Below are 16717 nucleotides of genomic sequence, written 5' to 3' on the forward strand. Positions count from 1 at the left end.
GACTGGAATTATTGGCCTCTTGATTATTTTAGGATAGAATAGAAATACTTGTGATTAAGTCCTGTTTTAAAAGAGAATCCTGGAATATGTTTTATTCATATTATCCTGCACTTTGACTTTTACCTTCTCCTTTTCTCCTTCTACCCAACTTCTTTCAAGCTAAACAGTTTCCTGATGGGAACTGACATTTATGGAGCACTTACTATGTGCTGCTTACAGTTCTCAGTGTGCCTTAACTCATTTATCCTCACAGTAACCTTATTCTTTCCATTTTATGACTGAAGAAGCTGAAGCACAGAGCAGTTAAATATCTTGCTCAGGCAGTCTGAGCTGGTCAGCAGAGCCAGGTTTCAAACCTAGGCAGCCTGCCCCTCAAGTCACAGAAAATTTGCTGGTGGTCCAGTGGTTAGGATTCCATGCTTTCACTTCTGAGGGCCTGGGTTCAATCCCTGGTTGGAGAACTAAGATTCCCATAAGCTGCACAGCATGGCCAAAAAGAGGAAAAAAGGCAAGGAAATACAAGGTGGAAATACAGGGCGATTTGGTTTTCCTTCTCACAGCATTTCTCTGGGGTAGTCGCTCCCACACACACACAATGATGAGAGGTCTCAGGAGAAGTGTGTGTGTTTTGTCACCACCCAGCTTTTTCCTTGTATCACTTACTTTTCCTGTGGTCACTTCGGATTTAGGAGTAAAGCACAGATCGCAGAGATAATACGAAGCTTTAAGGGCCACGTGAGGAAGCTCCTGCGGCACGCGGAAGCGTCCGCCATTGTGGAGTACGCCTACAATGACAAAGCCATCCTGGAGCAGAGGAACATGCTGACGGAGGAACTCTATGGGAACACGTTCCAGCTTTACAAGGTGATGCTTCAAGACAGTTTTTTCCTCTAGATTTACTTTTCCTTTGTGCTGTTCCTTACTTTCCAGTGCCCTATATTCAGAATGTATTTTTCCTTTGGTTGTTCTTTTAAGAGACTGTCTCCTAGCTTTTATCCTCTTGGAGTATTTTGTCTCTGGTGTATTGAGCAAGGGATCATATTTAAATTTCTCTTTCCCTGAGCGCGATCTTTAAATCCCCTATAAATTAAAACTGCTTGCGTTACTCCTTTGCAAGTACTCTTGTGTACTGCTTCAATACTTCTGTTGCTACAGTAGTCAGATAGACCTAGGAAGATTCTTGATGGAGCTTTGTAAACACTCGCTAACCAGCCCTGGTTGAAGGGCATCGAGCTCCCTGTTGGCTGTGGATGACCCTTCTCTGGGTCCTACGTGGAGAGGACGCAGAGTGGAGAGACCCAACCCTGGGTGTACTACAAGGCTAGTAGTGGGACTAGGACAGTTAAGGGATCTAGTTCAGACCTTAGACACAAGTACACACATTTATCTCAAGGGAGATGGATTGGTTCCTGGGTTTCTTCTGCTAGTCAGGTTCCGCTCCTGGCTTGAACTTAGTGCTCCTTTGTCACAGTCACTCTAGGAATGTCCAGCTAATCACAGAACACATGGTGGCAAGACTTTGTTAACTGACTACTTGGTCTTGTGAATAGGCACTTGTTAAGTGCTTGGCAGGTCTTTAATGGCTAGCTTTTGATTTGGTTGGATATTTAGCCTGAAAGTACAATGGTGTACATCAAATGAGAATTAGATAATCAGGAATTACTCTGAGTATATCCACAGAGGTGCTTTTATTATGTAAATATGGGAAATCTAAAAATTTACGTTTATGTAAAATGACTCTAATTGATTTTCTTTGGTCTAAAGTTGGAGAAACCTGATCAAATTTAGAGGGGCTTGATTTTTCTTCTGTTGCAGTCAGCAGATCACCCAACTCTGGACAAAGTATTAGAGGTACAGCCAGAAAAATTAGAGCTTATCATGGATGAAATGAAACAGATTCTAACTCCAATGGCCCAAAAGTAAGAAAACTTTTTTTGTGTTTTATTAACAAATAGCATTTGAAAGGGGAAAGTTTTATGTAGGCTTTGCATAGGAAAGGTGAATAGTTTGCCAGTTATGGTCTACTATATAAATTGGATTGTGAGACTTAAAAGTCCATGTATGTGGCCTACTTGGCATTAGGGCGTTGCTCTGAAACCAGACTTCCTGGGTTGTGAATCCTGGTGCTTTCCTCAATTACTGACTCTGTGCCCTTGGGCAACTTAACTTCTCTGTGCCTCAGTTTCCCTATCCATATAATTGTAATAATAGTATTTATTTCATGGAGTTTTATGAAAATTAAACGAGTTACTATTTCTAAAGCGCTCAGAACAGTGCTTTGCCATTAAAAGCAGCTTATTTTTGCCTTCTACTTGGATATTCCATGTGAACTTAAATTTGGTGCCTGATCATTAACCTACACTGTACATCTGAATTCATCATGTGTCACGCTAGGAGGCTTGGATCAGTTAGGTGTTGTTGCAATTGCTGGCTCAGGCGGTAAAGCGTCTGTCTACAATACGGGAGACCTGGGTTCGATCCCTGGGTCAGGAAGATCCCCTGGAGAAGGAAATGGCAATCCACTCCAGTACTATTACCTGGAAAATCCCATGGACAGAGAGCCTGGTAGGCTACAGTCCATGGGGTCGAAAAGAGTCGGACACGACTGAGCGACTTCACTTTTACTTTGATCTGTTTAAGTTTTAATTGCGGAAATGTTTTTGTTAAACAGATACATTATAAAGGAGGCATGACAAAAAGAAAATAGCCATTAAAATGTAGTCCACATGTGGATTTCTAATCACGTGTCCATTGTTGGGTAAAAGAAAGTTAATGGCTTTATTGAAGAAAATTGAGTGTGTTTTGAATAATAATTTCATATTTGCTGTTTAGGTACTAGAAATTTGTATTCTGGTCTTGGTTGTAGATGGCACTAATATTTTTATAGGTCTGAAAGTTTTTTTTCAAGTCTTGGTGTTGCTGAAGATAATCTTTTTATGACAAATGACATTTGCTAAAACCATTTCAGTTGTTTTGATTATCTTAGGACAACCAAAGTTACCTATCTCTGTATTATTATACTACCATTTCTGACCGTTTTTTTTTTTCTTTTCTGTTTTCAGAGAAGCTGTGATTAAGCACTCACTGGTACATAAAGTATTTTTGGACTTTTTCACCTATGCACCCCCGAAGCTAAGATCAGTAAGTTCTTGGTTTTAGTTTTTAAACTGAAACATTGAGTGCTGTGTAAAAATGTGAAATACTTCTTTCATGTATATTGGTTTTTGAAATTTTTAAAGAATTGTTTCCTTATTTAGAAAAGATAATGCTCTCTACTTCCTTTGAAGAAGTCTACTTCTTCCATTTAGACTTTTTTAGTCTATGGAATTTAGACTAAATTCCATTTAGACTTTTGCTAGAAAGACAGTAGACCTGACCATAGTTTTATCAGTTCTATTGAATTTTCATATTTTAATTACAGTCTGGAGAGTATACTCTAGCTTAACATAATCAGAAAATTAACTAACACATGGAGGAATATTCAGCATTCAAGGAGTTTGAAATTCACCTTTATTGATACCAAAAAAAATGAAAAAGAAATTATATTGGTGTTAAAAGGTGACTGGAGGATACTTAGGTAAAACTAAATGGAGCGTGAAAGACTGGACCTTATATGAGAGTGAAGGTAAATTGCACTGCCCTTCAAGTCAATGATGGGAGTATAGATGAGAATTCATTTAGTCCCTTGAATTTTGCTTGCTTCATCATACTGTGAATTCATTGTCCATTTGTTCTCATTCTAATAATAAGCAATAACCAAATAGTGAGATTCACTTTTTTTTTTTTTTTACAAATATGCCAGAGTGAACATTCATAGGAATTTTGACCCTCTCAAAATTGACATGCAAAATAGTTTTCCAAGTGTAGCCACCTATCTAAGCACGTAGTTTAGTGAATGTAGCAGCTGCTGCTTCTCTTTGGAAGGATCGCTCTCGTTTCCGGCACAGTATCTCATAGTTCTGGATTTTCTGAGGCAGGACTTTATTTTCAGAACTGAGAAAATGATCATTTTAATATATTCCATAAAGTGTTTATCTTTAGTGTTGAATGTGTTTTAGTAATAGCCAAAAAATCATTGGGAACTTAGTGTGAATATAAGGAAACAGACAAATCTTTGTGGGCCCTGGGGCATTTTCAATAGATTTAAAAAAAAAAAGAAAACCTTTGGAGATGAAAGAAGCATGATTGGAATATATGTGTAACTCCCCAACTGGATAGCTTTGAAGAGATTCATAAGTTTAGATATGTAAGCTGAAAGCTGTACTCTTGAAAAGGGTTGTAAGATAGTTACAAGTGGAATTTTTTGTTCCTTATTGATAAAAATAGGCTACTTTTCTCCTTCCTGGCAGGAGACTTTGTATTTACTTAATATAAATTTTTAAAATTGGGAATGGATTAAACTGGCCCTGCAGCTATTAGTGGGCAGAACTCATCTTGTCCTATATGCTTGTCTTCCAAATATAATTACAAAATATATGTATACATTGAAAGCAGAGAATAAAGACTAAAAATAGCTAAAATTACCTCATAATACTTTAATGACTGGGTTTTACTAAAAGGTAATTAATGACTGGGTTTTACTAAAAGGTCAGTTCATTTCAGTTCAGTTCAGTTGCTCAGTCGTGTCCAACTCTTTGCAACCCCATGAATCGCAGCACACCAGGCCTCCCTGTCCATCACCAACTCCCAGAGTTCACTCAGACTCACGTCCATCGAGTCAGTGATGCCATCCAGCCATCTCCTCCTCTGTTGTCCCCTTCTCCTCCTGCCCCCAATCCCTCCCAGATCAGGGTCTTTTCCAATGAGTCAACTCTTGGCATGAGGTGGCCAAAGTACTGGAGTTTCAGCTTTAGCATCATTCCTTCCAAAGAACACCCAGGGCTGATTTCCTTCAAAATGGACTGGTTGGATCTCCTTGCAGTCCAAGGGACTCTCAAGAGTTTTCTACGACACCACAGTTCAAAAGCATCAATTCTTCGGCACTCAGCTTTCTTCACAGTCCAACTCTCACATCCATACATGACCACTGGAAAAACCATAGCCTTGACTAGACGAACCTTTGTTGGCAAAGTAATATCTCTGCTTTTCAATATGCTATCTAGGTTGGTCATAACTTTCCTTCCAAGGAGTAAGCGTCTTTTAATTTCATGGCTGCAATCATCATCTGCAGTGATTTTGGGGCCTAGAAGAATAAACTCAGCCACTGTTTCCACTGTTTCCCCATCTGTTTAAGTGAAGGCCTAGTCTAAATGTCAATATAGAGATTAATTTTTCTTAAGAGAAATGTTACTTAAGTGTCTTGATGGTGAATTATTAATGTGATTTCCAGAGGTAATCCATTGATAAACTAAAAAAAGAAAAATGTTTTCAGACAAAATTATTATTTTGACTTTTTTGGAAGAACGTTTTATTTATCTGGCTTTTTAAGTTAAAAGCTCTCTTCTTATACCACAGCCAGTTCTTAGATTTCTTTTTTCTTGAAAAGTCATTGAGAATATACTATACATATACAGTTAACCCTTGAACAGTATGGGAGTTAGGGGTACTGACACTCCTGTCCTCTGTCCTCAGTCAGAAACCCACCTGTAATCATCCCTGCCCTATCAGGGATGGGGATTTACCCAACTGCAGATGGTATAGTGCTGTAGTACATATTAGTGACAAAAATTCATGTGTAAGTGAACCTTCTTCAAATCACACTCAGGGGTCCACTGTATACATACTTTTCTGAATAGACTTTGATGAAACTTAGGTATTTTAATAGAAATTGCCTGTGGGCAACGTTTACTGCTTTTGATAGAAAAAGAATGTTTCTAGGAAGCAGTTATATGTATGCATGCCTGTCTACAAAATTAAAAATTAAGTTGTTTGCTACCTATATTCTCTGCCTTTCATTCTCTGTGCATTACTGCTCCTCACTAGACAGACTGTGAAAAGCAAAAAGAAAGAGTAAACCAAAGCCCTGACTGCATTTATTCCCCAGGAAATGATTGAAGCCATCCGAGAAGCAGTGGTGTACCTGGCACACACGCACGATGGCGCCAGAGTGGCCATGCACTGCCTCTGGCATGGCACGCCCAAGGTAAGCGTCAGTCAGGGATTGCATTTTCAGTCTCCTTGGGGTCTTGCCCTGTTGTGCACAGTATCATCTTTGCAAAGTTGTACCTCAAGGCCTCGCAGAAACTGGCTCCTCTTTGAGCCTCTTGTTTCTTCTCTGCTGGAGTCTTCAAGTTTGAAGACCCTGTGTTGTCATTGTATGGGAAGGGATCTGTCAAGGAGATAAACACGGTATTTGTTGTTTAGTTGCTAAGTCGCATCCGATTCTTTTGTGACCCAGTGGATTATAGCTCGTCAGGCTTCTCTGTCCAAGGGATTCTCTAGGCAAGAATACTGGAGTGAGTTGCCATTTCTTTCTCCGGGGGATCTTCCCAAACAGGGATTTGAACCTGTGTCTCCTGCGTTGCAGGCAGTTTCTTTACCACTGAGCCATCAGGGAAGCCCAAACAATGTTTATGTTCGGGTTTTTAAAAGTTTTGGTACCTGTCAGTTTCTTTGATTCCTTATTTAATGGTCTTAGTGCTGGGAAGGAAGAGGAAAGAAAAGAAAATGTACAGCCATGCATTGCTCCTCTGGGTCTTAAGTACTTTGAGGGAAATGCTACAGATCCATATTAATTATAGAAGCTAAATAGAAATGATCCTCATTTCCTTAATTGGTATATTCTCCTTTAAAGGACAATTGTACTTTGTCCAGTTCTTAATACAAATTTAATTTCTATTCAATAAATAATGTATTGAATGCCATCTGTATGCTTGACTTTTATGCATTTGAAGACAGCTCAGATATTGGAAGAGGGATCTCGGTTTTTAGTATGAAGGAAGATAGTTTTACCAGGCTTGCCTTGCAGCTGATAATTTCATGCTTCCATATTTATGTCTCAATGGAGTGTCACAAAGAAGTCTAAGATTATAGTAGCTCTGAGAGGAATTCTTATAGTATATTGCATTTTTTTGTTCTGGCTAAATAACTGTTTTCACTAATGAAAAGTATGCCACTCTAGTGGAAGTTTAGGATTATATAAAATTTCTAACTACGAAATACCTTAATCTATAGCTATCTATAACTAAATCAGTAACTGTAAGTTCATTGAGACAATTTTTCTTTTTTAAGGACAGAAAAGTGATTGTGAAAACAATGAAGACTTATATTGAAAAGGTGGCTAATGTAAGTATAAAAACTGCGTATTTCTTTTAATACTTTTTAACAGTAAATGCATTTGTGTCTATTATAGGAAATTAGAAAATTATAAAGAAAATTACTTGTTATTTTATTTCATTATAATCTAAATATATGCATATACATGTATTTTTACATATTATTAAATTTATACGAAATGAGTTTGTTTTTCATTTGACATTGAAAGTTTTCCATTTTTATTAGATAATTTTGAAGACCTTAATATTTAGTCTTTAGGGAAACTGCACTTCAGAAACTTGTTACCCGTTTTCATTATCATCAAAAACATAACAGAAAGTGAAACTTGTCTCTCTTTAGTGTGGTCAAAGAAAATTTTAGTTCTAAGTTTTATAAGTCTTTGAAATTTTTTTTTTTTAATTCTTTGAAATCTTTTGGAGATGTTTTAACAGCTTTTCAAATGAAATTAGAGGATATAAAATGTGTTTCTTCTGAGGAAATAATTACCTCAAAAAATAATATCTCTGTATTTAAATAAACTAAATCATTTTCCATAGTAATTCTAAAATGTATGTAGTAATAAGCATTAATTTTCAATTTTTGAATTATTTTTTATATTATGTTTTATAGCTTCTAATTTGCAGGTGAACTAAAAATGAGTGATATCAACAACTTTTTCCTGTAAAAAATTCCAGTAAGCACTATTGGCATCTAATGAATACTTGATATAGTAAATGATAATTCAAACTCAGATAAATTAGAGCTCTGAGATTATGTACATACCTGTCATCTTCTGTAGGGTTCTAGACTAGGAAGAGAGTATAAAACCACTGAGAAGGCAGCCAACTTGCTTGGAACAAAATGGAGTAAGAGATTCTCTAATGAGTTGTTTTCAAAGTATGAGAAATTTTTATGATTCATCATTAAATCTTTTTGTATAGCATTTTAATTTGAATATTTTGATTTAGAAATGAATAAAAATAGAATGTTACTGGAAAGTTCCCTTATTTGGGAGGGGTGGATAAATTAGGAGTTTGGGATTAACATATACACACTACTATATAGAGAGTGAATAATCGACAAAGATCTACTGTGAAGCACAGAGAACTCCATGTATATATATAACTGAATCACTTTGCTCTACAGCTGAAACTAACACAACATTGTAAATCGATTGTACTCCAATATAAAATAAAAATTTAAAAATAAAATGACATCAAAAGAGAAAGTTATGAAAGGTATTAATAGTAAAAGTCTTCAGTAATAAATTTAGATTGTTTTCCAATTTTGTTATATCAACAATAATTTTTCTTTGGAGAACCAAATCCCCACAAGGTGTTACAAAGTTAACAAATTAGCAGTGCAGTGCCTGTTTTATCTTAAGGAGTTGCTTCTAAGGAGGTGAGATAAACTAATACTGTCCATGGGTTTGGTCTCTGGGTTATTTGGAAGTGTTTAATTTCCATATATTAGGATATACTCTGTATTATTTCAGTCTTTTAAAATTTATGACTTATTTTATGGCCCAGCATATGGTCTATCTTAATGTCTTGAAAAGAATGTGTGGCTGTAGTCCTCTATAAATGTCAGTTAGATCAAAATGATTGGTAGTGTTTTCAGATCATGGATGTTTTTACTGACTTATTTATCACTGTCCACTTCTGTCAGTTGCTGAGGAAGTGTCGTAAAACTTATAGCTATAATTGTAGAATTGTCTGTTTCTCACTTAAATTCTGTTCCATCTTCTGTATTCACCCAGTGATATTTTGCACTGCACACACTTCCGTATATGGGACTTCAGATCAGATCAGATCAGAGCAGTTGCTCAGTCGTGTCCAACTCTTAGCTACCCCTTGAATTGCAGCACGCCAGGCCTCCCTGTCCATCACCAACTCCTGGAGTTCACTGAGACTCACGCCCATCAAGTCAGTGATGCCATCCAGCCATCTCATCCTCTGTCGTCCCCTTCTCCTCCTGCCCCCAATCCCTCCCAGCATCAGAGTCTTTTCCAGTGAGTCAACTCTTGGCATGAGGTGGCCAAAGTACTGGAGTTTCAGCTTTAGCATCATTCCTTCCAAAGAAATCCCAGGGTTGATCTCCTTCAGAATGGACTGGTTGGATCTCCTTGCAGTCCAAGGGACTCTCAAGAGTCTTCTCCAACACCACAGTTCAAAAGCATCAATTCTTCGGCGCTCAGCCTTCTTCACAGTCCAACTCTCACATCCATACATGGCCACAGGAAAAGCAATATGGGACTTAAAGAACCAGAAAACCAGTGGTTGTGTACTATAAGCACAGTGTTCTCTACTTTGTTTCCTTCACTTAATTCATCTCAGGGATCATTTTATTTCTCTCTCTATATATCTGTATATCACTAGGGAAACCCATTGGTTGGTTGCAAAAGTCAAATACTTCTAGAGTTAAAAAAAAAAAAAAGATTTATATCATCATCTGGGATAGAAAAGTTTCAAAGCCACAAGCTTTGAAAACTCTTCTTTAACATAAAGTAGAAATTCTTTAAATCTTTGGAACATTGTCAGCATTATGAAAATAATTCTGTTATTTAAAGAGCGACAGTTGTGAAAGTCCTAATGTATATTTCTGTACTCTCGTGCTGCTGTAATTTTTAAAAGCAATTCACTTTATCTTATTCTCATATGCAGTATATAAGTATATTCTTATATAAAGATCTTATATATATAAAAATATATATATAAAAATCTTATATAAAGATTATTTTAAAGCAATTATGTAATTTTTCAAAAGAAAGTGAAAAATCATTTGTAATCCTTCAACCCAAAGGTGACAGTATTTTTCCTTCCAGGATTTCTTGTGTGTGTATTATGTATATTTTATATATATATTATTTTATTTTTATTTTCATAATTGAAATGCTATACATAGTTTAACGTATTATTTTATATTCCTTTTTTTCCTCCCATTTTGACTGTAATTTTCTTTTGAATTTAATTTTAAAGTAGCTATTCATTAACAGGATACCTGTTTTTGAGAGGTATCTGGTTAGTTTCAAAAATGAGTCTCAGCTATTTGATATTGAAGAATGTGCTCCTCTGTTTCTTTCTTTTTGTTACTCAACCTAGAATGTAATTAACTAGGTCCTGATAAGAGAGCACGTTTCTTTGAGTGACTTTTATCTATCCCATTTCTATTATGCTGGATAAGTTGTCAGGTTGATAACCTTAATAAAGTAACTCCATGGGTGAAAGAAAAGGGAGAATCTGTGTATCTTTTAATTTTTACTGGTTTCTAATTCCAACAGGGCCAATATTCCCACTTGGTTTTACTGGCAGCCTTTGATTGTATTGATGATACAAAGCTTGTGAAACAGATAATCATATCAGTAAGTAATTTGCATGGTCTTGAATTTAAGTTAAATGGATATATCATTTTTAAACATTTAAGTTTGATTTCACACATAGATGTGTAAAGTGTGCTTTCTGTCGGTATTTGTTATTTTTTAGTTGCCTTAATTAAGCCTAATTTGGGGGATTGCTTTATTCCTTTACAAACCATAATCTTGTTACTTGATATTACTAATTAATATTGCTTTAAACACGTAAAAGACTGCTTAAATTAGGATAGCATGACTTCTTAGACCATATGATTTGGGGTTGGCCAAAAAGTTCTTTTGGGTTTTTCCATACAATACTATGGAAAAACTCTAATGAACTTTTTGGCCAACCCCATAGTAAATGAAAAATCAGCAATGCAGTGTTTAGATTTGATCAGAAATTTATTTACATAATTCTTCAGTTATTCAGGAACTTACGTCCCCCCAGGTAGAAGATATCCACGACCTTTTTCTCTCGCCCTTTGGAGAAACTACCTCTGTACAGCTTATCAATACATCTGTCCTGCCTTATCAATACATTGTCCTGACTAAATTTGCCCTCTGAAAAACTGAATATTCTCTTTAAAAAAAAAAAAAAACTTGCACCAATGTAGAAACTGCATTATGAAATAATTTTCTTTGTTCTTTAATTACTTTTCTGACTTCTGACCCTGTGATCTGCTTTTATTTTTCCTTCCTTTATTTCTAGCGGACAAGTGGTGTTGGATGTGTGATACAGGTTGTAGGGGAAGGGATAAGGGAAGGGTTTTAAAACCACATATGTATAGACACCAGTTGTTCATCTGAAGGGTGTTAGACATAGATGGGGTCATTGCAGACATCTCAGTGACAGAAGCTGCTTCCACACTGTCTGTAGGGAGCAGCATATGAATGTTCAGAAAGAGGATTGCCCTGTTGGCTGTGGAGGTGCTGAGGCCTCTCTCAGTCCTATCTGGACCAGTGGAGCTGGGTGATCAGGGAGAATATCCCAACTAGTGCAGGGGCAGGAGATTTGTTCTCTTAGAAGCCAGCTGTACGTCCCAGTATGTGAATTTCTCATGCCCTTGCTGTCATTTTCCAGCTTTTCCCTTGACTGTTTTAAGATTGTGATGACTTTCTCTGGAATAGGATTGTGGGAAGAAACAAGTTGGCAAGACTTTCATGTCACTAACTGAGTATTTTGACACATTCCTTGTGACTTTATTACCCTTTTGACTCCAATCAATAATGCTTGTTTTTCATTCCAGTGACAGAAATGTGAGGCCATAGATTGGCTAATGAATAAAGTTGTTTCATGAAAATGGAAACAGACTGGGCTATTGAACCCTTGCTTTTGTTTAATATTTTCATGACAACTGAAATTTGCATAACTGTTCCAAATGGATTTTAAGAGAAACCCAACTTCTTCAGAATTTGCCACAATTGTCTGCTAGATTTTTTTTTTTCCAAAGATTTATCCCACTTACAGTTGCTGTTGAAGCAGTGTTAATTCCTCATGCTTATCAGCTTGATTCCCACAACTGTTTAATCCACATTCCTAGTGACTTTCTCATACTTACGGTAGCTTACGCTGAAAATGGCCTCATTTGCTGATGTCCTGCCTCTGGCTGACAAATGCTCACTGGGTTCTGTGTATCATTAAACTCTGTAGCTAGCGATAAAGTTCTGGAATGCTAATTGTGCTTGCATTTCCCCCACCCATCCACCACAAAACCTGTGGCAGTATGCAGTGCTTTTAAAAAATACCCAGGAAAGCTTAGTGTTGCTAAGCATTCTGTTTAGGGTAACCAGACTTCTGAAATGTCAGGTTGAAATCACAGCCCGGTCAGCTGAGCCCTCACCTTTCAAAATGGATACTCACTGTTTCCCACCTATTTTGCTTTCCAAAATAAGCAGACTTAAAAATCCAATCCTGGAATTGTTGGTATGGTGCAGCTGCTTTGAGAGCAGTGAGTCTCTCGAAAGGAAGTAAGTACACTGACCAGTTGCTCTTCTGGAGTGAATAAATATTTATGCATACTTTTACATGTATTATCTCTAAAATGCTGTACAGTTAGGTATAAAGGAAAATAACAGTGAACACCCAGCCTCCCGACTGATTGGGCATGCAGAAGTAAAACTTGGCAAATAGAGTTGAAGTTCAAGACCTTTGTGTCCTCTTTTTTTTTTTTAACATAATATATATATATACACCACCCCCCTTCCCATCCTCTCATATCTGTTCTGAAGGATTGGTACTTATTATTTGCATGCATTCCCTTATCATTTTGCTATATGTAAATGTTTACAGTATTTACATGTTTACAAATTCTATATAAGAGATGTGTGCGTTCTCCTGCAACTTGCTCTTTCCTTTGGCATTGTATTTGTCACTCATCTTCGGGGTCAACAGACTTTTTTAGTAAATGGCCAGATAGTAATTATTTTAGGATTTGTGGGCCATATCTGGTCTCTGTAGCATATTCTTGTTTGCTTTTTATTTTTTAAACAGCACATTAAAATGTTCAAAAATATATATTCTTAACTCATAGGAAGCACAGGCCATGGTTTACCCACAGTTGTTCTAAACCATTCGTTTTTCAATGCCAAATAATTTTCTACTATATGAATACACCACAGTTGATTTTTCCATTTTTCTGTTGATGGATGTTTAGGTGGTTTATAGTGTTTAAAACTTTAAACACTGTTATTATTTTTTGCTATTGCAAACAGTTCTATAATTATTCTTGCATGTCTCCTCATTTCTCTGAGGCATTTCCTTAGCAGAACTGAGGCTTGCCAGATATGCTGCCCATATGTTTATAAAGAGTCATGTGTCTGTGTTACCCGCCCAGCCACTACGAAACCTGTTGCATTATGCAGTGCTTATAAAAATAGCCAAGAAAGCTTAGTGTTGCTAAGCACTCTATTCAGAGTAACTGGTTTTTCTGAAATGTCAGGTTGACATTGTAGCCTAACAAGCACTCCTCCTTTTTGCTTTAAAACCAAGCTCCAGTTTAATCTCCACATAGTGTTCTCTGATCTCCCAACTGGACCTGCTGTCCACATCCTCTCAACTCTTACAGGTTTTTGTCCTTGCCGTCTGTTCATTTAGCAGTTAGTCGTGATCTCACCCAGGGCTTACAGACTCAGAAACATTCATTGACCAGGCAGGTAAATGAGTGAGGCAGGCCAAGTTGGAGGGGTGGTGGGGGCGCTGTGAAGAAAGGTGGGGAGTGTCCGTGCCTTGTCCAGGGCGATAGCCACCCCCAGCTCCCATCTCTGGGAATGTCAGCCCCATGGAGATAGGTCTTCCAACTTGTTTTTCTTTCTAATTGTGATAAAATTTTCCATCTTAACCATTTTTAAGTGTACTGTTAAGTGATATTAAGTATATTCACATTGTTCTGCAACCAGTCTCCATAGCTTTTCCATCTTACAAAACCAAAACTGTACTTTAATAACCACATCCCAAGTTTTTGAGTACAGCCCAAAAGTTGGACTTCTGGATAAATCACCGTATTTTTTAAACAAAACACTCAATCACTGCCAGTGATCTTTCTTTTTACATTTCTGTTTTTATTCATTATTTAAATCCCTTATTTTTAGTTTTAACTTTTTATTGTGTTTTCTTGCCTATTCTGCTAGATTTTAGCTCATTAAGGTTAAGGCCAGTCTGCATTTCTTTTTGTTCCACACACAGCCTCCCACAGAGGAACGAGCACCATGGTTGGACGTGGATGGGCATTTTTGCATTTCTTTCTTCCACTGAAAATCTGTGTGTGCTCTAACCCTGCTTGCAGTGTGTACCTTTCTTTTTTTTTTTTTTTTTCAGTGTGTACCTTTCATTTTGAGTTTTACCTTTCCTTCTTAAAAGAGGGTGGCGAAATAGGCATGCCAAAGAGTCTGACAAAGGTCCATCACAAGTTCAGAATAGCCACAGGTTTTCACAAGGGAGTTCTTTTGTTCTTCCTTCACTTTTCTTCTGTGTACATACCTTGTTTCACTTCAGTTCAGTCGCGCCTGACTCTTTGCAACCCCATGGACTGCAGCATGCCAGGCCTCCCTGTCCATCACCACCTCCCGAAGCTTGTTCAAACTCATGTCCATCAAGTCGGTGATGCCATCCAACCATTTCATCCTCTGTTGTCCCCTTTTCCTCCTACCTTCTATCTTTCCCAGCATCAGGGTCTTTTTCAGTGAGTCAGTTCTTCGCATCAGGTAGCCAAAGTATTGGAGCTTCAGCTTCAGCATCAGTCCTTCCAAGGAATATTCAGGACTGATTGCCTTTAGTGTGGACTGGTTTGATCTCCTTGCAGTCCAAGGGACTCTAAAGAGTCTTCTCCAACACCACAGTTCAAAAGCATCAATTCTTTGGTGCTCAACTTTCTTAATGGAAAAGCAATGGCACCCCACTCCAGTACTCTTGCCTGGAAAATCCCATGGATGGAGGAGCCTGGTGGGTTGCAGTCCATGGGGTCGTTATGAGTCAGACACGACTGAGCGACTTCACTTTCACTTTTCACTTCATGCATTGGAGAAGGAAATGGCAACCCACTCCAGTGTTCTTGCCTGTAGAATCCCAGGGGCAGGGGAGCCTGGTGGGCTGCCCTCTCAGGGGTCGCACAGAGTCGGACACGACTGAAGCGACTTAGCAGCAGCAGCAGCAGCTTTCTTTATGGTCCAACTCTCACATCCGTACATGACTACTAGAAAAGCCATAGCTTTGACCAGACAGACCTTTGTCAGCAAAGTAATGTCTCTGCTTTTTAATATGCCATCTAGGTTGGTCATAGCTTTTCTTCCAAGGAGCAAGCATCTTTTAATTTCATGGCTACATTCAACATCTGCAGTGATTTGGGAGCCCAAGAAAATAAAGTTTGCCACTGTTTCCATTGTTTCCCCATCTATTTGCCATGAAGTGATGGGACCAGATGCCATGATCTTAGTTTTTTGAATGTTTCAAGCCAACTTTTTCACTCTCCTCTTTCACTTTCAGCAAAAGGCTCTTGAGTTCTCTTTGCTTTCTGCTATAAGGGAGGTGTCATCTGCATATCTGAGGTTACTGATACTTCTCCCAGCAATCTTGATTTCAGCTTGTGCTTCATCCAGCCCAGCATTTCGCATGATGTACTCTGCATATAAATTAAATAAACGGAGTGACAATATACAGCCTTGATATACTCCTTTCCCATTTTGGAACCAGCCCGTTGTTCCATGTCCAGTTCTAACTGTTGATTCTTGACCTGCATACAACTTTCTCAGGAGGGAGGGAGGTGCTCTGGTATTCCCATCTGTTAAGAATTTTCCATACTTTGTTGTGATCCACACAAAGGCTTTGGCATAGTCAATAAAGCAGAAGCCGATGTTTTTCTGGAACTCGCTTGCTTTTTCTGTGATCCAGTGGATGTTGGCAATTTGAACTCTGCCTTTTTTAAATCCAGCTTGAACATCTGGAACTTCTCGGTTTACATAGAGTTGAAGGCTCGCTTGGAGAATTTTGAGCATTACTTTGCTAGTGTGTGAGATACTAGTGTGTGTGGTAGTTTGAACATTCTTTGGCATTGTCTTTCTTTGGGCATACCTGCTTTAGAGTAAAATAAATAAGGGAAAGAAGTTACAACAATTAAAATTGTTTTGATTTTCTCTAAGTCAGAGGGAAAGTGAATTGAAAACCTGTACATTTGAACCTTTGTTTTTGGAGTTCTCTTTTGAGGATGCCAGACTCATGACTCCATCAGCTTTATTTAATCTCCATGGTTAAAGGTGCTGTACATTGAGAGGAGTTTTTTATACAAAGAAAATGACATAGCACTTCCCAGTTTGCAGAGTGAATTTTTTTATTTACTCCTGGTAGTGGCCCACAGGTTGGGCAGGTATATCAATTTCCTTTTGCACAGAGAAGGGAATTGATGTGTAGGGAGGTTTAAGGTTTTTCCAAAGGCTACACAACTTGAACTCAAAGACCAAATTCAACACAAATCAGCTGCGCTTTATAGCTCCCTCTTCCTGTCTCTGCCTGTTCTGACACTCGGTGTTCCCCAAGTGATCATCTAGAATTTTCTCTCCTTTGTGTATCCCAGGTTAAATAGAAATGAATTAGAATTCCATAAAACAGCATCACTCAGGCTGCCTTTTTTCCCCAAGATAGTAGGAGTTGGGGGAGAATTAAATGACACATTTTTAAGTAAA

General features: G+C 37.7%; 1 protein-coding gene across 3 annotated transcripts in view; it reads left to right on the forward strand.

Annotated features, from left to right (window-relative positions):
- The window catches only part of PUM3 (pumilio RNA binding family member 3), a 41889-nt gene that overhangs the window by 14660 nt on the left and 10512 nt on the right, over nucleotides 1-16717 (forward strand). For all 3 annotated transcript variants that reach the window (XM_025281560.3, XM_025281561.3, XM_044939913.2), the window contains exons 8-13: nucleotides 690-864; nucleotides 1816-1919; nucleotides 3063-3141; nucleotides 5984-6082; nucleotides 7171-7224; nucleotides 10475-10555. In XM_025281560.3, coding sequence (XP_025137345.3) covers nucleotides 690-864; nucleotides 1816-1919; nucleotides 3063-3141; nucleotides 5984-6082; nucleotides 7171-7224; nucleotides 10475-10555 — 592 coding nt within the window. The remainder of the gene's footprint in view (nucleotides 1-689; nucleotides 865-1815; nucleotides 1920-3062; nucleotides 3142-5983; nucleotides 6083-7170; nucleotides 7225-10474; nucleotides 10556-16717) is intronic.

The sequence above is a fragment of the Bubalus bubalis genome, chromosome 3 (genome assembly GCF_019923935.1).
Source record: "Bubalus bubalis isolate 160015118507 breed Murrah chromosome 3, NDDB_SH_1, whole genome shotgun sequence".
Lineage (NCBI taxonomy): Eukaryota > Metazoa > Chordata > Mammalia > Artiodactyla > Bovidae > Bubalus > Bubalus bubalis.